This window comes from Myripristis murdjan, chromosome 2, assembly GCF_902150065.1.
Source record: "Myripristis murdjan chromosome 2, fMyrMur1.1, whole genome shotgun sequence".
NCBI classification, from domain to species: domain Eukaryota; kingdom Metazoa; phylum Chordata; class Actinopteri; order Holocentriformes; family Holocentridae; genus Myripristis; species Myripristis murdjan.
In genome coordinates this window covers 11317454-11342198 of record NC_043981.1, presented here as the reverse complement: position 1 = coordinate 11342198, position 24745 = coordinate 11317454, and the positions used below count along the sequence as shown (strand labels likewise).

General features: G+C 44.5%; 1 protein-coding gene across 9 annotated transcripts in view; it reads left to right on the top strand.

The window, feature by feature from the left end:
- The window catches only part of LOC115371907 (mitogen-activated protein kinase kinase kinase kinase 4-like), a 45148-nt gene extending 21202 nt beyond the window's left edge, over nucleotides 1-23946 (top strand). The window contains exons 8-32 of one of the 9 annotated variants that reach the window (XM_030069581.1): nucleotides 24-78; nucleotides 163-241; nucleotides 1190-1365; nucleotides 1848-1920; nucleotides 2660-2870; nucleotides 3267-3428; nucleotides 3619-3705; nucleotides 4534-5025; nucleotides 6541-6693; nucleotides 8715-9008; nucleotides 10013-10113; nucleotides 10985-11124; nucleotides 11769-11863; nucleotides 14110-14288; nucleotides 15108-15216; nucleotides 15717-16010; nucleotides 17718-17835; nucleotides 18296-18466; nucleotides 18817-18960; nucleotides 19460-19594; nucleotides 20032-20132; nucleotides 20290-20439; nucleotides 20835-20994; nucleotides 21525-21664; nucleotides 21808-23946. In XM_030069581.1, coding sequence (XP_029925441.1) covers nucleotides 24-78; nucleotides 163-241; nucleotides 1190-1365; nucleotides 1848-1920; nucleotides 2660-2870; nucleotides 3267-3428; nucleotides 3619-3705; nucleotides 4534-5025; nucleotides 6541-6693; nucleotides 8715-9008; nucleotides 10013-10113; nucleotides 10985-11124; nucleotides 11769-11863; nucleotides 14110-14288; nucleotides 15108-15216; nucleotides 15717-16010; nucleotides 17718-17835; nucleotides 18296-18466; nucleotides 18817-18960; nucleotides 19460-19594; nucleotides 20032-20132; nucleotides 20290-20439; nucleotides 20835-20994; nucleotides 21525-21664; nucleotides 21808-21891 — 3903 coding nt within the window. In that variant the 3' untranslated portion in view covers nucleotides 21892-23946. Of the gene's footprint in view, nucleotides 1-23; nucleotides 79-162; nucleotides 242-1189; nucleotides 1366-1847; nucleotides 1921-2659; nucleotides 2871-3266; nucleotides 3429-3618; nucleotides 3706-4533; nucleotides 5026-6540; nucleotides 6694-8714; nucleotides 9009-10012; nucleotides 10114-10984; nucleotides 11125-11768; nucleotides 11864-14109; nucleotides 14289-15086; nucleotides 15217-15716; nucleotides 16011-17717; nucleotides 17836-18295; nucleotides 18467-18816; nucleotides 18961-19459; nucleotides 19595-20031; nucleotides 20133-20289; nucleotides 20440-20834; nucleotides 20995-21524; nucleotides 21665-21807 lie in introns of all 9 variants that reach the window. The other 8 variants (XM_030069546.1, XM_030069528.1, XM_030069537.1 and 5 more) reach the window with 8 other exon arrangements.
- Nucleotides 23947-24745: the final 799 nt, after the last annotated feature.

Genomic DNA, 24745 nt, shown 5'->3' with positions numbered 1-24745 from the left:
ACGGGCGTCCTCTTCTGTTGCAGAGTGATCTGTGGTCCTGTGGTATCACGGCTATTGAGATGGCTGAAGGAGCGCCACGTGAGTGCCGGTTCTTACTGTCAGTATGTTTGTGTGGTCACTTTTCTGGAGCTATAAGTGATCCATATTATTTTTTTTTCCCAGCGCTGTGTGACATGCACCCAATGCGTGCGCTCTTCCTCATCCCAAGAAACCCTCCCCCCAGGCTCAAATCTAAAAAATGGTGAGTACAAACCCAGAAACGATGTGTCGTTATATGTGGAGTGTTTTTATCCTTTTCAATCCTCCTCACCCCAACAAGTATCAGTTACAAGTTTAGAATGCACACTCGGCCTCTGTGCGTGTGCTCTTGCACACTTTGATCTGATCTGTGACCTTCAGCTCAGCTGCTACAGAGGCTTGGATCCAGATCTTGGCCTTTCTTCTGTGTTTTGCTGCTGAGCCAAACATCTGCGATACACCTGCTCTGGCAGGCTGAGCCCCTCCTGGCACACACTGCAGTGCTGCTTCGGACACACTGCAGGAAAAACTCAAACCTCTGACCTTTTTTTTTTTTTTTTTTTAACTGGCATCAATGTTGAGGTGTATTTTCTTTCATTTCAGCCAGTCCTGGAACAGGAATCTTTTTCTGATTCCAGAAATTTTTATGTTAACATACTTTTGCAAGAAGCTCTCATACTTTCCCCCAGTTGCACTTGGGGTTTTGAATTGATTTACAGTAACTGAAAGTGAAATGACCCTTAACCTAAATCACAGCAGGTGTGATGGCGATGATAATGTCATTTTCCCAGAGTCCATATCTCACGGCTGTCATGGCATATATGCTATGAAAGCTCCAATGCTGCCTGTCCACATGTATAAACCTCAATTGACTCTGAGAAACGAGGATCATCTCATGCTCTGCTTTGTTTCAGAGGGGGAGGGGCTGTTGTCAGGGCTGATGGGTGATTTGGTAGCGGAGCCCTTGTTTGTAGAAATGTCCGTTTTGTTTAGGCTTGTTGTGTGCATTCTGTCCTCTCTGTGGCTGAAATATTTGTCTGGCTTTCACTGTCTCTTTTTCTAGTTGACCCACTCTGTCACGCATTGTTTCTCTCTTTCCTATCATGGCTCTCCCCTGACTCTCTCTCCTCTTTGTCGCTCTCTCTGCACGTACAACCCCGCCCCCTCCAAGGTCCAAAAAGTTCTTCAGCTTCATCGAGAGCTGTCTGGTGAAGAACTACACGCAGCGCCCCCCCACAGAGCAGCTGCTGAAGCACCCCTTCATCCGAGACCAGCCCAACGAGAGGCAGGTCCGCATCCAGCTCAAAGACCACATCGACCGCACCAAGAAGAAGAGGGGAGAGAAGGGTACGTCCGTGTCCATGTTGTCACAGAAAACCTTGAAAACTTTTGGGATTGGCCAAACTGTGTTTTCTAGCCTGGCAAATGTTTGCAGAACTGTTTTTTTGCATGCAGTTGATCAAATGTTTCATTCTTGTAGATCGGATTGCTTTTTAAGGAATAGTAGTCCAGGTGGCAGATTAATAAATGAACAATAAATTTGGCTACTGAACAAAACGGATAATATTTCAGTAGTTACAATCCAATATGTCTTTCCGTACAAGTCTCGCTGTCAGTCTCTTTCTGTCTCTGTCACTCTTGCTGTCTTTCTTGCTCCGTCTCTTTTGCTCTCTTGCACTCAATGCTCCTCTGTTATTAGAATCGAGTCTATTGTGTACAACGGATAACCTCTCGTCATCTCTCAAGCCAATTTCTGGTTATTATTCTGGTATTATTCGTTGGATGAGTGTTTCTGATTCTGAATGATCGTGTCATTTTCCCATGTGCAGATGAGACGGAGTATGAGTACAGTGGCAGTGAGGAGGAAGAAGAGGATCCTCCAGAGCAGGAGGGAGAGCCCAGGTATTATCAAGTGGTGTGGTGGGCTGTCTGTTTCCTTTGTCGTCTCTTTATTGACGGCACAGGAGTTTTCTGGTGAAATTCAGTCCCATGCTGATGGGTTGTACTTGGGATTCCAGCAGGGAGGCTCTTGAATGACGTCATGTGGAAAGTTAAAAAAGCAAAAAAAAAAAAAAAAAAAATCGCATTCCTGGTTGTGAGTCATTGTTGGTGCCATCAGATAAGTGATGCCCATCTTCTCAATGGTACTTTTCCACACACTAATATCTTTCAGGTACTAAGAAAGTCTCATGGTTCATTAATTTACAACAGTGATAAGGAATACTGTGTTATGGCCATGGGGTTATCTGTGATTAATCAACACCCATTCAGTGGATAAGAATCAACATTTCATTCAGGTTATTGTGTAATAAAAATTAATGGTTGATATTTTGAGAAGCAGAGTTTTCGTTGTGTTTCCTCTAAAGAAAGAGGAAGCTGAGCAGTTCTGAGAGAAGTGGCAGAAAATATTACCGATACCAAGATACTATCGCCTTAAAATGGGGAAATGCCACTAAATATGAAATAAGAGAGCTGCCGTTTTAAAGGTAATGTTAACCTTTGTGTTCATATCACAGAGGAGGGACTGGGTTTCAACAGAGACTAGGCACTAAGGACAGCTGACTCACTGAAAGATGCCTGAAAGTGAATCTAGTTTTTCTCTGATTTAACCCTTCCGTTTCTCATCATCATCATCATTTAGCTCCATTGTCAACGTGCCGGGCGAGTCGACTCTGCGCCGCGACTTCATCCGCCTGCAGCAGGAGAACAAGGAGCGGTCGGAGGCACTGCGCCGCCAGCAGCTCCTCCAGGAGCAGCAGCTCCGTGAGCAGGAAGAGTACAAGCGCCAACTATTGGCAGAGAGGCAGAAACGCATCGAGCAGCAGAAGGAGCAGAGGAGGCGGCTGGAGGAGGTAGATGGGCAGGGCAGAGGGTTAGGAAGCACCAGAAAAAAGGGGAAGAGTTTAAAGGGAGGCGAATACAGTCATGTTATTGGTCTATTAGGATCCCCATTAGCTGTCACCAATAGCAACGGCTACTCCACCTGGGGTCCATTTCATAAAAAAACAAAACAAAAAAACAAGACATACAAACATGTCACTATCACACTTGATGCGCTGATGTCCCCCCCTCCCATATCAGGCAAAAATTAAGAAATCACATTTGTTTTTTCATTGAAAAGGGGACATGCTCCCCAAGTCCAAAAATAGAAAAGAATCCAAGGCACACTCTATTAAGTGAAAAAAGTAAAAAAGCCTTTATTGTGAAAACATTATTTTGATGTTTCTTCCTCTCCTGGTGCCCCAAAGCAACAACGACGCGAACGCGAGATGAGGAGGCAACAGGAGCGTGAGCAGCGTCGTCGTGAGCAAGAGGAGAAGAGGCGCATCGAGGAGATGGATCGCAGGCGGAAAGAAGAGGAGGAACGCCGGCGGGCTGAAGACGAGAAGAGGAGGAACGACCGTGAGCAGGTTGGTGTTAACATGAAAATCACATGTTTTTTTTTTTTCAAACGGTTACAAAAGTGTAGGCAAGAAACCCGAGGGGGAATAAAAGCAAAATGAAGAAACTTTCAAGATGTAATATTCTAATATTCTCACTTGCACTCACTCTTCCCAAATTCCCACCAAATTACAAGAACTGCTTTATTTTGATTGGCAGGAGTACATCCGCCGTCAGCTGGAGGAGGAGCAGAGGCACCTTGAGATGCTGCAGCAGCAGCTGCTCCATGAACAGGCCATGCTGCTGGTGAGACACACACACACCCATGACCTCCATAACATATAAACACTGTTCCCCATTTTGTTTTCTGAAGTTTTATTATTACTAAATGTGATAGATGAGTTAGATGTGTTAAACATGACTTTGGTACAGATCAGGACCGACCTGTGGTTTCTAGTTGAGTTAAAAGTGAAGATGGTGTCTGATTTGCTCACACATTCTCTTTAAGAGAAGCATTGTGTGGGTTGCCATTAAAAATGAATCTGGGTTTGAGTATTGCCTGTAAATTGTAGGTAGATCTTTGTTTTTTTCTTTTTTCCAAAATTGACAGCATTTTCAAATTAAACTCATTGAAATGATGCCCAGGTTTTTTTTGTTTTTTTTTATTCAGTGATCAGATGGATGAAGTCATCAGGAAATACCGCAAGAGGTTTTTTTTCTTACAGGTTATCTCGTTTTGACTCACTCTCTGCTCGTAAGAGATGAATAATTCACGCTAAAATGGACTCTTGTATTTAATCTTCTGAGAGGGACTTTGTGTATTCTTCCACTGAGTCACCATTTCTTCATTGCATTCTTCCTTTCATTGCATCACGTAATACATACATTTTCTCAGGGATTTAATGTGTAAAATTTGTAAGTGCTCTGCAAACAAAAAATAATAAAAGAAAAAGAATGATCTAGAGAGTGGGTTAAGGAAGAGTAAAACAGGCAAATGCATTTACAAATGATGTGTTTTAAAGGATTTAAAAGATTTCACTGATTTCAGCCAGCGTAAGCTTGTCAGGCCAATACAAGCGGCCTGCTCTCCCATCTCTTCTGTCCACCTCAACTCAACCCCACACTGTGCACTAGGAGTTCAAGTGGCGGGAGCTGGAGGAGCAGCGCAAGGCCGAGCGACTCCACAAGCGCCTGCAGCAGGAGCAGGCTTACCTGCTGTCGCTGCAGCACGAACGCAAACAACAACAGCAGCCCTGCGACAGGACCAAAGACTTAAACAAACCCCCCTCCTCGTCCGATCTTACAAAACCTCCGCAGACCTCTGCAGCGCCCCCTGATAGAGTCCTCACCACCACCCCACAAGCTCAGGTCCTCGACAGCCCCGTTGCTCTAGCGAGAGGCGCCTCTGAGCCCTCCAAAACCCTGCAGACAAATCCCTCAGACACCACTAAACCCCAGGCCCCAGTCCCAGAGACGACTGACTCTGATGAGGCCTGTTCCTCCCAGCTCAGTTCCAGCCCCACCCAGGCAGAAACCCCCACTGACCCCAAACCCCCCCATGCAGAGCGCTTGGAGCCCGATAGGCCTGCCGAGCCTGTCAGTCATCCTCCTCAGCCTGTCAGAGAGGTGAACCTCCTCCTTGGCTCCGCCCTCTCTCCGCTGCCTGTTCTTTCCGGCTTCTTCTTGCTTGTCTTCACTCAGCCTGTGTGGCCATGATAGTAGAGGTGGTGCGAGCAACAACAACAACAAAAGAAAAGAGAAAACAATGGTTTTCTTTTTCTGCAAATAAGCACAAATAGGCAAATTCTCTCCATAGCCGGGGTAAAGAAAGTTCACAACAAGGCTACAGACAATAGCACAGAGCAGCTAGAGATCAGCTTATTATTCTCCCCATGTTCAGACAACCGGTACATGATGCTTTGTTTTGGATGCTAGGGGTTTATTCCAAAGGAATAGCCAATTTGTTCAAAATCAGGCCCACTCAGCCAAGCCTTTTGTATGGGACAAGTAGGGGGTACGGTGGAGAATGGAAAACCACAGGCTCGCAACCACCAGCAACCAGCCTTTTTATGTCCTGAATAAAACCGAGCTGTTCTCCTCCTCTCACTCTTGGCATTCACTGTTGCTTGCATGGTTGCTAGTCTTCCCGACTACTAAAACCTTTTGAGGGAATCACATTTTTTCACCTTAATTTTCACTTAAAAGCAGGCTGGACAAGAAAAAGAGAAATAATTTCTTTGGTGAAGTAGAAAGTGAAAGCTGCAGAGGGGAAAAAAATGGCAAGATTACAGTTTTGCTTGCATGATCACCGTTGAGGCTGTAGTTAGTTAGCTGTTAATTGTTCACATCTACATTCTTACAGACTTGTCTTATCAGAGTGAAAAATTGCCGGTGGTGAAAAATTTATCAGCAGTTGTCAATTTGTCCATCACAAATCCGTCCTCTTCTCTGTCATTTTTCCCACAGTACATTATCACATCACAAGCTGTCAGCAATTTCTCTTGATCTTGAATGGCCTACCTGTGCAAATGTGCCCAGTGGATGATTTGATTCAGTCAGTGTGTCTGATGTGGGCCGTTGCATGTGGATGGCTGAGGCCCATACTAACATGCAGGACTCCTGAGCGTTGAGCCCCACCGCTGACGGGGTTGTGTCATGTCATTAACATGGATCTCTCCTGTTGTTTTCACGAGTTAGAGGATTTTCAGGGATTTTTTGTTTGAGTTTTAAGAGCCTTCTGTCCACCTCTTTCTGTCCGTGTGTATTTGTGTATGTGCGGCTGCCTCGAATGGGCTTAAAGCATGTAAAATACTCATGTTGTCTTCAGTGTTGACCTTCTGTCCATCAAATGTGAAGGCTGCAGAGTAAAGGATTACCAAGAGGGCAAAATAAAAGAAAAATAAGGAGACAGGAATCATTTTTAATGCATGAAGAAAATAATTAATTCTAGCTAACAGTAACAAAGAAGACCAGTTGCGTGCACCCATTTTCATCTTTGTTGCTGTTAGCGTCAATAAAAGGTCATCTTTATGCAGTAGAAATGGTTCCACTCTACTTTATGTCTCCATTTTGGTTCAGCCTCTGTAAAATCTTTGTCCGTATCCTCATTCCAACTCTCCCTGTACCTTTCCACCACCCCAGGCTGATGAGCGGTACCGCAAGAACATTCAGGGCTCCCCTCAGACCGCCCCGCCTCCCAAGCAGCCCCCTCTGCCCCCCCGCTCCTCTGAACCCTTCTCTAATGGCGGCCCCTCCTCCGAGGCGTCCGCCATGCACCGGCCCATGGAGCCACAGGTAACTCCTCCCTTCAGCCTCTCCTCTTCCTTTCCCCTCTTTTGTCCTACTTCTGTTTTCTCCCCTCGGTGCGTGGGTTGTGTCCTCAGAACGGCAACGCAGAAGAGGGGTCACTTTTGGGGCAGCAAGTCGGCGAAGTGAAGGTTGAGATGCCAGGGTTAAATCCCCAATGCTGACACAGGATCAATCCTGCTTGAAGTGTCTTGACCAAAAAAAATGTAATCCCTGCTCCGTACCAGTTCCAGGTCTGCTGTTTGGCGGCTGTGCCTGACCTCAGACCTCCCTGTAGAGAGAGGGGTGAACAAAAAGAATTTGCCTGCAGGGATCAATGATGTATCACATCATTATTATTATTATTATTATTACTATAAGCTTCTGGTGTATAAGATGGTTGGGATTCTTCCAGTGATTCCTGCCAGTTGAATAACCAACAGAAACGTGGATTTCAGTCGGTACTCCAAACCACAGGACAGACTAATCAGACCAGCAATTCACTTTATTCTTTTTGCAATATCTGCCTTACTCTGTTTTTTTTTTTTTTTTTTAAATTTGATTTGATTTTGTTTAATTAACTCTATTTGATTAAAGCTAATATTTGCCCACTTGGCACCAATTGCTCTCCTGGCTGACCTGGAAGGGCCTTTCCTCTTTCTTTCATCTTTCCCAAGATTCATGTTTCTTGTTCTTTCATTTTTTCCCCCTTATGGCTTCTAGGGTTTTCTGGGTAGTTTTTTTTTCTTGCCCGCTAAGAGGGTTTAGGTCAGGGGTTGTTGTTTTGTTTTCCACAAACTGTGGTCCTGTAAAGCCCTTTGAGACTGTAACGGTGATTAAGGGCTCTAAATAAACTTGAACTTGAACCAGCAGTTCATGGATTCCAGACACTGTGTTTTGATGGCCTGCTCCCCACGTTGACACTCTAAAAATGGTAGCCATTAGAACAAATGGTGTATTTGTTGATTGTTGTGTCTGATGCTTTCTATCTGTTGCGGGTGTAAGGATTTTAAATTGATAGTTCTCCTCTACTGCTGAGTTAGTTAGCGCTGTGGGGTTAGAGGTTTTGTCTCTCTGGACTTGAACTCGGTCCAGGTTTTCAGAGGTTGTGCAGTGCTCGCTGCACAGTAGCTCATCAATCTCCGGCTCCACCCTGCTCCTCTCACACTACACCATTAACTCTTTATCACCAAGGTCTCGTGTTCAGTGCCTCCCTTTTGCTTGTATCGTGACTGTTTTGTACATTCATTTGTTTGACTGTCTTGGATGTTTCTTACTGCTGGACAATCTGTAATCCGTCCAAAGATGTAACTGATTTTATCCCAATTTCTGTTACATCACAGCGAGTTTGTCTAATTATAAAACAAATGAACCCATAATATCCCATATTTCATAACTTCCGCTTTATGGAACTTAAATCTTTTAGCCAGAGGTCATTTACATTTTGTTTGTCAAATTTAGCTGCAACCATAACAAGACTATAATTAAATGCAGTGCAGAATTTGACTATAAATTTTAAATAGTCTCACACATGTTGTGGAATATTATGAGGTTGTTTATTCCATTGTTTGCTTACAAATTTTCAACAGCTGTAAAACACATCTAAGATTCACATTCGGCTCTAACATGTAGTCATTTCTTGTATTTAAAAAGCTCAAGTTGATTTTCTGAGTGGAAAAAGGTTGAGACCTCATGGGCAAATGAAGTCTCAGATGAAGTCTCTGCAGTATTTCAATGCAGGGCAACATTCTGCAATTATGAATTAGGCCTTTGATATCGATACAATTGTGGTATTGTAATTACTTACCGTAGTTAATCAATTGAGCTTTGAAACTCGCCTTATTTGTAAAAGACACATCTGTGGCGTCTCTGTTGTGCTTTGTCCTCTGTATGCATGTGTGTATATCTAAGCACTTCTATGTGAAAAGCCTCGCTCATCTTCCCTCACGCCTCACTGTGTTGTCTGCTTGTTTCACCTCCCCCTCCCCCCTCTCCCCTTCCTCTTGTCTTCCCCCCTCCCCCCTCGAAAGGTCCAGTGGTCTCACCTGGCCGCTCTAAAGAGCAGCAACAGCGCCGCCCCCTCTCCTCCTCCTCCTCCTCCGCCCGTGGTGTCTCGCTCGCAGTCCTTCAGCGAGCCTGGCGGCGTGGCCTCTAGCTTTGCACAACTCCACCTGCGCTCCCAGGACCCCCACCATCACCACCACCACCAATCGCCCGCACGCACTGACCCCCAGCCCCAACTCCCCCACCACCACCACCACCCCCAGGCCCAGCCGCGGGCCGAGCACCCGGCCCCAGCCCCCAGCGACGAGGTGCCTCCCAGGGTAAGGACAAGCCGCTCAGAGACCCCACCCCCACCCACACCCCCTCCTTGGCTACCCTTCCCCTCATTCATTTCCTCTCATGCTGTTCAGTTGTCGTGCTGGTGAGCCACAGCCTGTCTGTCTGACTGTTTGTCTATCTTGCTGTGTGAAGCCTCGTTCATTAACCATAGAGAATAAACATTGGCGTTACCTTTGGAAAAACACCAAACTATTCTTTTTCAGTTTTGGTTTATACCTATGAATTAGGAAATCGTAGTAATAAAGCTACATGAGGCAGCTTTGCAGGTTGGCGGCCCCAAATGGCAGCAAAGGGGTGGCTGTTTGAATTTTGATGTAATAAGATATCAGTAAAGAGCACATTCATCAAACCAAAATGTCTCATTTTTAGTATTTGTTTGTAGCGGAGATGATGATGATATTCAGCAATCACTAGTGTGCCCAGAGCACACACTCACTATTGATTAGGAGAGAGTGAGCGCTCCAGTCCTTAATTTTTCCCCTTCTTGTATATGGAGAAGATTTACCACCTATTGTCCATACCTGACAGCAGAATTTCAGTGATAATGATTCTGTGATTCTGTTGCATCTTTTTTTTTTGTGGAGACTGTCTGTTTTTACATATAAAAATCACACTTTGTGCAGCTTTAAACTCATGAAATATGTATTTTATGGACTATTCCCTACATCAGCTGTAATGCGCACCGCTGTTTGCGCCGCATTCAGTTGATAAATGAGGCACGCTGTTCGCTTTCACATATTACCCTCGTCAGTTCATTTTTATTGTCTTTGTGAGACTAACGGTTGTATAAATCTGTGTTTGGTCATGACTGTGGGTCTGAATGTGGTAAAGGACTGTGCTGGTTCACCACTTGGGCTCCGATGGTGCTAGATTTACGGAGGTGGAGTTTTTATATGTTCCGTTTTTGTATGTAGTTGGGATTTTAAGTTGAATGTATTCATCACATACATGCTGGTGTGAGAGCCTGTGAGTCTGTCTCTTTTAGGTGCCGGTGAGGACGACATCCAGGTCTCCCGTACTGTCGCGCCGAGAGTCTCCTCTACCGACACAGCCCGGCAACCAGGGTGGACAGAGGAACGCTGGCAGGTAACTAAGTAGACCGCTCAGGTCTGCCGCATCCCAACCACCTGTGAAAGAGGCTTGTTTCAGAGACATAGCTATCAACAGCATGAGGTGACTGCACACATTTTCAAAGGTGGAAAAACACCTTTACAAGACACTAGCTGTTGTAAATGTTTAAGTGTTAATTGGGCAGAAAACTTCACATCTATATATATATCGCCATCATTTGGTTGGCTTTCCATATAACATAATACAACAGATTAATCCATTTTGACACATAGTCTCTATAAAATGTGTGAAAGTGTGAATCCTATGACAGAGGAGGCTATAATTTAGATCATTTCTTGTTCAGGGATGCGCAGCCAGAATCATTCAGTAGTTTTACAGTTGTTGTCAAATGAAAATGTCCGGCTTGTTTGACCTGTGTACATTCGTGCTGTCTTTAAGGGGACGAACTGCATTCCTGTGTATGTGTACATTTTGGCTTATATACTTACCCAGCATCACAGTGCTGATCTACAATCCATGATAAGAGCTTCTTGATCTCATTCATTCACTTAAAAAGCAAAACATACTGTTAGTGGGCACACCAGCTACGAGATGGAACACACAGGTCAACGTCAGCTCAGTTTTTCCATCACACAGATAAAGCAGAGAAGCTAATGAGACCTAACAGCGTTCTGAGTGGGCGGTGATATGAATGGTATCTACGTGTGGAATTCAAGTGTGCAAAGCTCGGCGTGGACTGCCTCCAACAGGAATTTCTACGTGCCAAAAACCTGAAATTGGAGGGAAACAAACTACAAAAGAAATCAGTGTTAGAGTATACGTTGAATGAGTGACATCACGGTTTGCTTCCAGCGTGTGTTAATGTGGCTTTTGTTCCCTGCGGCAGTAATGCAGAGCAGCGTCCGCTGTGGGACCGGGTGGAGAAGCTGCAGCCCCGGCCAGGCAGCGGCAGCTCCTCCGGCTCCTCCAACTCCAGCTCCCAGGCCAGCTCCGGAGACCGCTTCAGGCCACGCTGTGAGTCCCCTGGTACTGTACTCGGCCACGCTTTACTAACTCTACTAACCGTCAATTAGTATTAACACATTCTGATCATTATCACTGACATCATTCTTCCTCAACACCATGTATGGAGAAACAAGGCCAAAGCTATTTTGTTGTTTCTCAACTTTTTTATTGATTGACAAGCAGTTTGACCCCAGTTTTCACATCAAAGCACCCAATATCAGCTCCAGTGGAATATACCAGTTTGCTGGTATATTCAAGGATCACACCACTCTGCGAATAATGACTTCTTAAATTGAGTGGTGTCAAGCTGGCAGTATACTCGCTGCAGAAACTAAATTTGCTTGCTAGTTTTCACACCATCTATCATTGCATGATGGTCTAAAATAACATGATTGGTTTTGTGACCTCAGAGGCAAGCATTATCCATTTCCTTTTTCAGTTAATTGCCTGTTTACATCTCCATACTGATATAACTTCCATATATACATTTGTGTTCAGCTCCAGTGCATTTGAACACATTGCACATGCACAGACTGCTTTTTTTTTTCTGGCACAGTGCAGTAACTCGGGTTGAACCTACAGATCCTGTGCGAGGTCAACTGTTCCGAGCCCAATTTTGTGTTTCCCCTTGCTGACAAGCAGTATTTCCTCTTGTCTCCTTAAAGCTTCCTCCAAGTCTGAGGGATCACCTCTCCAGCGGCCTGAGAACGCTGCCAAAAAACCTGATGACAAGAACCTCGCCAGACCCAACCGGCCAGCTGTAAGTCCATTTTAACTCAAGTGCGCGATTCCTTTATGGTCGCTGACATGATGGAAAATGTTTAACCACCAGCCAAGTACGTTTTGCCTTTGGCTGTTAAGCTTTCCTACTCAACTTAAACTCTGAAAAAGAATGCATTCCCTAAAATGTGCAGTGTTTCCACTGATTAGACTGTAGGAAAAAATCACCTTTCTCTCCATGTACGTCAAAACATTTATTAGTTCATGAGCATGTTTTGGCTACAAGAACATGCATCCTGCACCTGAAGGAATGTTGTTGAACTAATAAATACTTGCACTGAAAGAAAAGTGCGCTTTTCATTTTTTTTCCCCCAATCCTAGGCTTGTCTTCTTACTGGACACTGTAGCAGTAAAAGAACAAAAATGGCATGGAGGTTTTTGAAAACACCAGCCACTAAGGTGTTAGTAGACAAAAACAATGATTGATCGGCCGATGGCAAGTTAGTGTTCTCTTTGATCCAGCTTTAAGGTAGAAATGGCAGTCATCTCTCTTTCATTTCGCATTTCCTCAGTCTCATTTGTTTGGTTTTAAATTGATTTTAAATGGTGTCAAGCAGTGTCAGCTCACATGATCCATGATCGCTTGATGTTGGGGGACTGGGACAGAAACTGGAACAAAATCAGTCGCCTTATTATTAACTCCATGTTCTTGTCTACATCAAAGAAGCTTCCCAGATTTTTCCTTTAGCTGAGGAAAGATTTTGACAAAAGCCAGGCAACTGTTGCAGCAAACTGAAATCATCCTGGAGGGGACCTGTGGATTTGATTTTTGTTTTCCACGTGTCTGTTTTTTCTCTATTTTCTCTGCTATGTACTACGCTAATTATTCAACCACCTGCTGTGTGCAACATCACATGAATCGTGTGGTTCTTGGTTGTTGGGGAATTTCTTAGGGTGATGTGGTAAGGCTGTTAAACAAGATCACATAATCACCTATGTCATGCTTGCAACATTGCCCCACTCATTGCATCATGTTTTTGAAAGGAAAAAAAACAGCACTTATGCTTTTCTGTGGAGATTAATTCAGTATTTATTTTTAGCGTTGTCGTTCTTTGCCTGTGATGTGATCTCCTACTATTGGCTCCTTGCCTTGTGCCTGCACAACCCCCTCTCTATGTCACTTGCTTTTCATCAACAACCCATCTGTTACTTTAAGGGTTAATTCTCTCCAGCAGTTTCCCAAGCCTGGATTTGAATGCAAAACACATTTGAATGCAAACACACTCCTATTTCCTTGTGCTTGTCGAAATGGCACTTAACCTCACCTGGCTTTGCCGGTGGATAAACTGTCCCACTTGCTTTGTCAAACCTCAACGAAGTATCCCTCCTCCCTTTCTTGCTTCTTACATTTTAGTCACTGACCTTACACAACTCATTAATGTACTGTCTAGAAGAGAGAGCCAGCAGAAAACAAAACCTGGATACAAAACATGGAACTAGATGGTATACTTACACTTGAGAATTTCAACAATCTGATCAATTATTTCTCAAACAATTTCCCAAATTATTTAACCAGTCCTGACTGTATCCTGGACATTTAGCCCTGGGCTAACTAAGGTTTCAAATTGGCATTTTTATTATGTTGGCTACCCGAGAGCAAAAGTTAAAAACTAAAGTTTAGGGAAATCTAAGCAGGGTAAGTGCTCTCTCTACAGGGTTTACCTGTAGAAATCTAGGGGGCCACCTAATCTGCTGAGTGGTGTGATTAGCCCAGCACCTTGTTATTGCTTAGGGCCAAAGATAGTCCTGGTAAAAGAATAAGCAATACAAACAAACATTTAGGTGGGATTTTCTCCTGCATGTGTTTACTAGTTCAGTAAATCTAATGAATAATGTCGTCAGCTGCATCCACGTTATGTGTGTGTTTTAAGTTGAAGGAGAACCCACTTGCCAGGTCATTGACAAGTTCATGTGAAGTGAGGAGGGATACATTGAAGGCTCCCTTCAGATTGTCTAGACTGTGAGAACCTCATTCTGAAATGTCAGCCAGTGATTTGTGAGAGAAATGACTTAAAATCTCCACATTTCCAAGAATGTGTTTATGTCTTTCAAGTATCAAAATTTGGCACCAAATGTCATATTGTTTTAAGGATGGAAGCTTTGTCATTTGGTTTGCACCTAAAATGCATCTTTGAAACATGGAAGAGATCATTCTAGACAATCTGAATTTAACCAAAATATCAAATTCTGGTCATTTTTATAATACCTTTGACTGGCTTTCCTCAGGACCTGACAGCTCTTGCCAAAGAGCTTCGTGCGGTAGATGACGTGCGGCCACCCCACAAGGTGACCGACTACTCCTCCTCAAGTGAGGATTCAGGCACTACCGATGAAGACGACGATGAGGAGGTGGACCAGGAGGCAGGAGAAGAGTCCACCTCGGGAGCAGAGGACTCCAGGGCCGGGTAGGTAGAACTGTGATTATACTTTGTCAATATAAGCTGCAGTGTTTGCTCATCACTTCCTCCTTGCTTTGCTGTCTTTTGCACTCAGCCTTCAGTATCAGCACCTTAGTACTAGCTGTTAACACTTGCTATGGCTCTTCCCTGTGCACTGTGTCTGGCACAATATGAAACATTACAGAATATTTCCATGACAGGTTTAGGCTGTGATCGAATAGGTCACTTTTTTTTTTTTTATACAAACCTGCGTCTTTGCCCCAGTTGCACATCACCTTCAAACTGTGCATCTTGTATTTTGGGATGTTCCCATGGATGCGCCAAGCTGAATCTATCTCAACTTAAGCTGCACTTTATTTCAGTGCAAAAATAGCCCCAGAAACAGAGACTATGGAGCTCTTGGACGAGGTAGTACAGCTGTCCTGCCCACATACTTTCAGAACAGGCTCCTTCCAAGAGCAAGCTGAGTAATTGATAACTTTCACTTGTCCTTTTGTTCAGCTTAGGTAGCTACTGTTACAGTCTAATTAGGTAGCTGTGTAGCAACACGGGTGATGTAATGCCTCTTGTGCTTTTTGCGTTCTCGCTCCTGTTGTTAATAGCAGTGCTCACAGCTGTGCTTTGAGAGTAATGCATCCCATCTGATCATGGCTTTGTATGTTACACAATCATTTGAGCTGCTATAATTTCAGGTGCATTGAGCATATACTGACCTTAGAGAATGTGCTTTGTCAATTCCATAAAAGCATTGCTCTGCATGACTTTCTGCATGGTTGTTAACACTGGTCTGGTTATGGACCTCAGATATTCCCATGGCTTCCGCAGGAGGCTGAGTAACGGGGAGACGGAGTCCCTGAAGACGATGCTGGCTGAAGACTCAGAGAGCGACCAAGCCACCACGCCCTCCAAGGACGGCACCCTGGTCATCAGACAGGTAGGACAAGGAGACAGGAGCTTGATTTTATTGCACAACTTGAATATTTCAAGAAATTCAGTTCAAAAGAGATGATAGATGATTTTATGGTTGATTTTTCTCACAAGAACTATGGCTTTCATTTGGCCATAGGTGCAATTTGGGAACGGCTGCTCTTGTAGTTGTTAGAAAATCATGTTTTCCATTTTTTTTTTTGCTCAGTATCAAACCTGTTCATCCACTCATTCTCATTCATTTCTCTTATATGATCATATCTTGTTTGTTTGAAGATTTTGTCTTTCATTTTGCTGGAAGCTTAATATCCACCGTAGATAAGCACAGTGGTGAAGGTCTCAAGAGATGATCAAATCAAGGGAACTTGACAAATATTTTTTGTATGATGTTGGTATAAAAAGATGTGAAATGGGGGGACACAGAGCAGCAGGTCACCAGCCGAATCATAGCCCCTCTTTCTGTCCACCTGCTTGCTCGAGCCCAAGTGTGCCTGTTCTTGCTTCCAGAGCACCGGTGACATAAAGCGGTTGGTCAATATGTCATCCTCCTCTTCCTCGGCTGGCCCTGGTCACGGCCACGGCCAGCCGCACCCCCCCAGCCATGGCCACCCGGAGAAAAATGGCTTTGCCAGCCGCATACACCACCTACCAGACCTTATCCAGCAGAGCCATCACCCCCCTACCTCTGCCACATCCATACCTTCCTCCTCCTCCTCCTCTTCCTCCTTCCCCTCATCATCTAGCCATGCCAGCCCTGCCATGTCCCCCCAGAACCCCCTGGACAAGCTCACTGCCATGGAGGTATGTCTCCTTCACACCAATGAGACCGACAACTGAGGAATGGACCATTGCGGGTCCAAGGGTCCAGGCTTAGATGTGCAGTGACCACATCTGGGTCAAACAGCAACAGTGTGTTTGTTTTAACCATCATGTAGTGCCACGTAGGCGGGGTTTACCACATCGGGAGTAAATTGTCCATCATAGCAAAGTATTGACTTAAAAATACCTTCCTGTGATGTTTTGACTACCATTACATGACCCCTCCCCCACCCATTTGGCACTCATGATTGGTTAAAAAAGTATTAGCAAATGCTGTTTGACCCAGGTCTGGCAGAAACATCTTTTCAGCTCGGTTATTTCAACGAGATTGGGATCATTTTGGCCTCTGCAGCTAACATGCCTCTTAGTCTGTACATACCCAATGTCCAGTCCTTGATTGTCGGTCCAAGCCGCTGTGTGCCCTGTGCTGCCCCTGCTCTGTCCTCCCCTTCCTCTCTCCAGCTCTCCGCTGCCCCCTACTGGCTTGGCTGACAGCTGCTTTGAATCTCTCGGTGCTGCTGCAACCCTTCTTTCTTCCCTCTACTCACATCTCTGCACCGCGCTGCTGCAACAGACTGGTGCCTCCTGGTGGTGGAACATGGGCATGGCGTGTAGTAAACATGAATGTGGGCTTCTGTTGGGTCGACCTTTTTTACGGTGCAAGCATTATCTTCGCTGCACATTGCAATACAAGCCATTTTTGAGTAGCTGTACTTCTGCTTGGTAGTGCCAGCTTGTCCATCATGGGGGGAAATGGGCTGCTTGATTCACATTATGTTAAATATTTATGAACTATAAGTTAAAAAGTGTTTTTTTTTTTTATGTTGATTATTGTAGCAGCAGATTATTGTAGCCGTCTGTCCGTATTGTAAATTCCTAGAGATTCATAATAGGAAGATGATTTTGTCTACTTTGTGGTATATGACTCAACTGTGTTGTGAAAGAGCGTCTTGGGTGGTGGAATGATGATCAGATCTCTGTGTGCTTTATTACTTACAGCTTTTCCTTTTTATAGTTCACAATAACCACTGTTTGGATCATTTCTCATTTCTCATTTCTATCAACACAGTTCCCTTTGTACATGTCGGGTTTCCCTCTCTAACTCTTCTGTCTTTGCTAGCTTCACAACAACTTACATGTAACATAATTGCATGTCACTTTTTCCATGCAGTGTTCTTCACCCTAATTTATCAGTGTTTATTTTCAATTAACTTAGTTTCTATTAACTTAAATTGGCTTTTAATGCCAACTATATATTTGCAGTTACTTCTATCATAAAGAAGTTTGAAGTGTCAATTTGTTTACATTTTGATTGAATACAGTGAGGCTAGGTGCTCTTTTATGAGCACCCTAAGGTTGAGCTGTAATTTATGAGGTCAGAGCTATGGGGGGGTGGGTGGGGGGACGTTTTCTGGTGTAGCTCAAATCTGTTGCTCCAGATCAAGCCAGCTTTATTCTATTAGCGATGGCAGTAAACATTTCAGCAGCAGAGACTCTTGAGAACAATATAACAAATGTATAGATGATGTATTTATGTAACGGTCTAGACCAAAGACCTATTCACTGACGCTGTAATTTGTGCTGCTTAAACAGAGCTTTTTCTACCAACTCAAATGATATTCCTTATAATGCAGGTTGAGTGATGAATCTCTCTATTTGCTCTCTAAATCTCATGTACCTCTGTCTCAGACCCAGTCGGCCAGCAACACCATGACGAAACACAAGTCCTCCTCTTCCTTTACTCCATTTATCGACCCACGCCTCCTCCAGATCTCCCCTTCCAGCGGCAGCTCCTTAAACAACATGGGTAAGTCGCCATTAATTCAAATGTTGAATGAGAAACTGCTGCAATTTCCTCATGACAGGAGGTTTCAGGAGGGAATTTTGTGGAACCCAAAGACTCATCATCGCACTTTCTCCCCCACACATTTTTGAACTTTTTTTTCCCAGCGTTAGTAAAAAGATTGTGTTGCAACAGCTGCGTCACATACTGCAGTTCATGTCAAAATTATGCAGCCCCGGTGTGTGTGTAGCTTCCTCCTTAGATACTCCCTGATTACTGTGTGTGTTGCTCATGCAGTTAGTCAAATTATGTCCAGTCGCTTAGATTAAAAAATGACTCTACATGTCATTGGAAATATATCCCATCAATGTTACCTTCTGTTTTAAGATGCATCATGGCATTTACAACAGTTATATTTTACATTAAAAATAGAGGTGAAAGCGAATATATTTTGAACATCTTGGCTTCCCTTTTTCGCCTCCAGCTGGATTTGGGCAGGACGGACGCCTGGCGGACGCCTTGAGGTCCGACCCGTCCCGTAAGGGCTCGGTGGTCAACGTCAACCCGGTCAACACGCGCCCGCCGAGCGACACGCCGGAGATTCGCAAGTACAAGAAGAGGTTCAACTCTGAGATTCTGTGTGCTGCACTCTGGGGTGAGTGCATCTCAACGCCGAATACATTACAGTAATAACTCACTATGCCATAGCACCCATGCATTCATTACTTTATTATTTACGCACCATATTGATCAAGTGGGATCAGTCCTTGCATTTGGCAAGTGGTTTCAGCCATCATAGGGAATGTCTCTGTCCACCCTCCACAAAGAGGATGTTAGGGGTTCAGTATCTCTGGCATAAGCACTTCAGCTTATGGTGTTTGTTGACAGGGGCTTGAACCTTGGTCTTCCAGTGGGTAGATTGCCTCCCACCTCATCACAAAAGCTTACGATGTATCATTTGCTTGTTTACTTACGTGTGTGTGTGTGCACGTGCTTGTCCCCCAGGAGTGAACCTGCTGGTGGGGACAGAGAGCGGTCTGATGCTGCTGGACCGGAGCGGTCAGGGAAAGGTTTACCCACTGATCAACAGGCGACGCATCCAGCAGATGGACGTCCTGGAGGGACTCAACGTCCTGGTCACCATATCAGGTACTCATGTTGCTGCCTATCAGAGATCTGGGGAAGTAGCTCAGTTAACAAAAGGAAGTGAATTAAATATTCGTGAAAAAGATTAACTGTGACATCGAATAATCCAGCCTTAGCTGTGGTCTTTTATCCCGCTTGCGTAATCCCCTTTTTCGATTCAGGGAGAACCAAACAGTGATGATTTTCTTTGTTTCCAGCCATGTAAAAGCAGCCGAGGAAGGTTTCATAATGCATTGAAACACTGGGTAGAAATTTTGTTCATGCCTCTTTGACAGTGTTGCTGTTATTGCATCATCATTGGCATTTGCAGCTCACTGTGCACAGTGACTGGAGTTGTGACAGTTGCGAAGGCTTCATTGCACTCAGAAAACATTTTTAATGCAAATGCATAAATATGAATGAGACCATTTTCAATTTTATTCTCTCTCCCTGTCTCTGTCTCTGTTTCTGTCTCTCTCTCTTTCTGTCTCTGTCTCTCTCTCTCTGTCTCTCTCTATTACAGGTAAGAAGAACAAGCTGCGAGTGTACTACTTGTCGTGGCTCAGGAACAAGATTTTGCACAACGACCCAGAGGTGGAGAAGAAGCAGGGCTGGGTCACCGTGGGTGACCTGGAGGGCTGCGTCCACTACAAAGTCGGTACGTTCCCTTTTTTTTTTCCAGGCTGTTTATGTTTAAAGATACTGCTGGACCTGAAATGAAAGACAGAGCTTAGCTGGTGAAAAACCTCAGTGGTGTGCACACTGGTGCCTTTCTTCCTTGTAAACTGGCTGTTGTCCAATTCAAAACCATTTGTTATATTCCAGTATGTACTTGTCTAACGTTCATCATTCATTTCTTGAATTTTGATGGCAAACATTACCATATCTCCAACAGTGAAGCCATACACCAGTTACTTCAAAGCTTTTTGTAATGCAATATGGATGATTGCTGTAGACCAAAACAATGCACCTATTCATTATTTAGGAAGGTGTCTCATTCGTGAACTTTCGAACCCTTTGGAGAACCAAATTATTTTGTTCTGCTAGCCCCGCATTGATAAACTTGTCTCTTTTTTAAAATTTTTTTTATTCTAGTCAAGTACGAGAGGATCAAGTTTTTGGTGCTGGCCTTGAAGAACTCTGTGGAGGTGTACGCCTGGGCCCCCAAACCCTACCACAAGTTCATGGCTTTCAAGGTGAATAATGGATTTATATGTTTTTAGTCATTCCACGTCGTGTTTCAGATACTGCCACCCCACAGAGGCTGATGTATGAAGTATTGGATTTCAGTCCCCTGGTTCCAGAGGCCTGTGCAGGTTGACCTCATTAACTTGTATTCATTGTTGGTTTCAGTCTTTTGGTGACCTGGTGCATAAGCCCCTGCTGGTCGACCTGACGGTGGAGGAAGGCCAGAGGTTAAAGGTCATCTATGGCTCCTGCTCAGGCTTTCATGCTGTGGATGTGGACTCTGGCGCTGTGTATGACATCTACCTGCCCACACATGTAAGTAGTCTGGTGCAGAGTGTGTGTGGGGGATAAGAGGATTCCCATAAAAATGAAGATTAGTTTAACTTGACCGTCATTTCACTTCCTAGATGTGTGAGTGGATCAGGGTGTTCTTATTTATTCTGTACTAAATCATATCAAACTGCAGGAATCTTCTTAGATGAGGTTCCTGAGGTCATGACTTTGGGAAATGGACCCATGTGGGCTAGTGCTTATCTGGTTTAGGGTCCCTTACCTTACTTCAGTTCTTTGTCTCAGCTTCTCTCATCTGTCTTTTCACTTTGCACTCCCTCACCCCTGCACCTTCTCTACCTCTCTCACCTCTTTCTGTTCAACCTCTTCGTCCTCCTCCTCTTCATTCATCCTTCCATTCTTCCCCCCCACCACTCCAGATCCAGACCAACATCCAGTCCCATGCCATCATCATCTTGCCCAACACGGACGGGATCGAGCTGCTGGTGTGTTACGAGGACGAGGGCGTCTATGTCAACACCTACGGCCGCATCACCAAGGACGTGGTGCTGCAGTGGGGAGAGATGCCCACCTCAGTGGGTACGTGAAACATGACCGATGAAGCTGTTACACCCAAATATGTGCATTTGTGACAGCGTATAGATTAAGTCAGGTATCAACGCATTAACCCAAAGTCATCATGCATTCTGTTAACGGGAATATATTGTTGGGTGGATTAGTGGATTTTATTTTGTTATTTTTGATTAAAACTAAGGGATTTATTCAACATCCTGATTCTTTTCAATTCAAATTGTGCACACTTTTTGTTCTTTTAGAAACATTGATATGAATTGCAGTACAACAGTGTATTATGTATAATTTCTTCTCAGTCAGTGCCTCATGAATGTTAACCAGGGATCATGCAAAGCATCTTGCGATTTTGTAATAGCAATACCAAACAGTGCAGTTTTTGTTTTTATAATTAGCCGCACAGCCACTCTCACTCAAGAGTGAGAAACGCAAATACATGGAAGCAATAAAATACGTCTGTTTTTGTTTGAAGGAATATAAGCCGACACACAAGACACACACCTCACACACACCGTCTGTCTGTCTGTGTGTGTATGCAGCCTACATTAGGTCGAACCAGATCATGGGCTGGGGAGAGAAGGCCATAGAGATCCGCTCGGTGGAGACGGGCCACCTGGACGGCGTCTTCATGCACAAGAGAGCCCAGAGACTCAAGTTCCTTTGTGAAAGAAATGACAAGGTGAGAACAAAACTCCATCTCACAACCTTTTAGACATCACACCCTCTGCCCCACATCTGTCGTCCTGTCTTACTAATCCATCAGAAATGCTACAAAATGGTACCATTGAGCTGTATGTTTGTTGTTTGTCCTGCGTCTCTTAGGTCTTCTTTGCATCTGTGCGCTCCGGCGGCGCCAGCCAGGTCTACTTCATGACCCTGGGACGCTCCTCCCTGATGAGCTGGTAGTCGGGATGCCGGCGCTCACGTGCGAACACGCCAGACACCGTGACGACCACACTGAAGCAGCGACCAACGGACGACGATTGTGACGACAAACCAACGACCATGAAGACGAGTACCACCTTGAACCCGAATCGGAGAAATGACCCTCACTAAAGCATCGAGACGGAGGGGGGATATGTCTTCCTCGGGACAGAAAAATAATATTTGGACTATATAATCACAAAAGGGGGAAGGGTTGGACTAGGGAGGGGCAGTTTCCCTTTTTGGGCGGGAGGGCCGTTCTGTTTCCATTGAGAACGAAAAAAAAAAAAAAAAAAACCAAGAGCCTCCCGGTTGTTCTCACCCCAGCCCTGCTGTTCCATCTTTGAGCCAATCCCCTCCTCTTCCACTGCGGGACGTGGGATCCGTTGCCTGTTGATGCTAAACCTTTATGTGTCATAGTACAATTTAGCATTGTGTGTATGTGTGTGTGTGTGTGAGAGAGAGAGAGACACTGAGCATGTGAATGACTGAGAAAGGGAGACACAATGAAAGAAGGGGAGGGTGCATTGGGGCAAAAAAAAGGCGGCTGCATGCGGCTGTCGATGTATTGAAGAAGGCGAATACGTGCCAGACCCTCTGCGGGTCCTCGCTGTTTGTTGCTGTGTTTAGTACAAGTCATGTTCAGGTAAAATTAACACCGTTTTTTTTCCACCAGGGTAGATTTCCATGTCAAGCATTTTTTTTTTTTTTTGTCAGATAAACACTAATCCAAATGCCACAGCCGCCGTTTTTTTTCTTCCCGTGAATCATGCTTGACATGCAAATCTGGTTTGCTCGTTCTTCACTTGTTTGCCTTCTTCTCCTTAAAGTGAAGATCGATTGATGCATTTTTTTTTTTTTAAGGAACCTCCTTGGTATTTCCATCACATACAGGGTATCGGTTGTCCGCTTGTACATACTCAACCACAGGAACCTTTGAGGGAAGCAAACACGGACTCCTCCAGGGCTTTCTTACACTTTCCTCAACATGTGCCACATTGCCTCCGATAGGTCATGTTGGACAGACGCTTAGCCCTGTTTATGACTGAATGTTGTATTCCTAAAATCAGCAGAATTACCCCCGACATTTCATACACTGTACAGTTTTAATGTGACTTGCTGCACATAAATAACACTTTAAAAATGCAGGAAGCACCATTCAATGAATTTATCAAGGAAAAATCCACCGTCACACACTCTAACGCTGTTTTATGTAACCTATGATCTATGACTTCCGGGAAGTATTTTGCCGTTTATTGTCGGCTTGTGTATCTCGCTTCAGTTAGTGACTTCCTACATTTCCCAGAATGCCTTTTGACATCCTCTAGACAGCCCGACAGTGACGTCTCAGCTTTGAGTTGTGCATATAGATGGAGAGAGCAGTGTGAACAATGTCTTAGAGCAAGACAGAGTGCTTTTCCGCCGAGACAAAGAAAGATTTGACCCTCTTCCTCAAAACACACCTCGTCTTACGCCTGCATTGCATTGTTCTTCCGTTTTTAAGAGACTGACACTAAAATCTGATGTGTGTTTTAGATCGTTCCAACATTTCCTCCCATCAAACTCCACCGTAGCTGCACTAGAAACTACATTTGGCCAGTTATCTTGACAAATTCGCCATAAATCATCGAAATGGGGCCAGAAATGCAGCAGCAGCTTTTTTCTGAGTGTTCCAGTGTTGTCGGGTGGATTTTTCCTTCAGCGTCAGTCATCAGTCATAACCAGGGCTGGAATAAACTGTGAATCAGACGAGCAGAATTAGAGCGGGTGGCCATTTAGGTAGCATGGCAGCCGGTGGGCAGACCTGCCAGCGAGGTGCGAAGGCCTCTGAGTAAGACGGCGCTCGCTCGGAGGGCTTGAGAAGGAGCTTTGAGCGTCGTGTCGGCGACTCCCCTCCGCCCGCGTGACGTTTAAAGCCCCATCACGTCCGACATCATCCAACTCTGTATCTTGAATGAGACTTTTGTTTTCATGTTGGGCTCAACAGTTGCCTTAGAATGGTCTCCAGCTGAAGGAAAAGGTGTTTTTTTTTTTGTGTTGAAAACCCGCGTGGGGTTTGACGGGCTGAAAGTGAAGAAGTTCGGGCTCTTGCGTACTGTAGGAACACTTTAGTTTGAACCAACCGTGTCATTCAATATTGGACCTCTTTTTGCCATTTTGGCTTCAGACAGGCAGTTTCATTCTCGTTTGTTTTTTTGAGATGAATACACACTAATTTAACTGGACCGTTGCTACATCCCAGAATTGTATTTTATCTCTGCATTTTATAAATCTGTTTTTCTCTGTTCCTCCCGTCTTTCTCTGAAACCTGGAACACAGGACTGGACTTGTTTGTCAATATTTGGCTTTTCTTCATAGATTTCCTCGATGCCTGTCGCTCAATGTTTGGCGGTCTCACTCCGCTGTCGAGATGGAGAGACCACCCTGAACTTGTGAGAGTGTGTGTGTGTGTGTGTGGAAACTTGATCAAATAAATGGAATAACCAAGGTTTCAACACTCCCCCCCCCTTCCTTCATTCCTTAACCCAAACTCAACTCTCTGACCCTCCTCTGAGTCATGCTGGTGCCCTTCCTGTCCAAGGCGGGACGTCCTGAGAGCAGGGCAGCATTTGGGAATGAGATCCGTGAAAAGCAAAGAAGGCAAAAGTCACACTTTTTTTTTCTTTTTTTTCTTTTTTTTTTGTAACGACAGTGTTAAACAAAACCACTCCAGAAAGCGTGAACGAAAGCGGCATATTTTTAACTCGGGAGACCTAGTTTTTAGTTTTGTTTTCTGCAGTTTTTATCATGTAACCCTTCAGATAAGTATGCGACTGCAGTGGTTTTTAAATTGTAA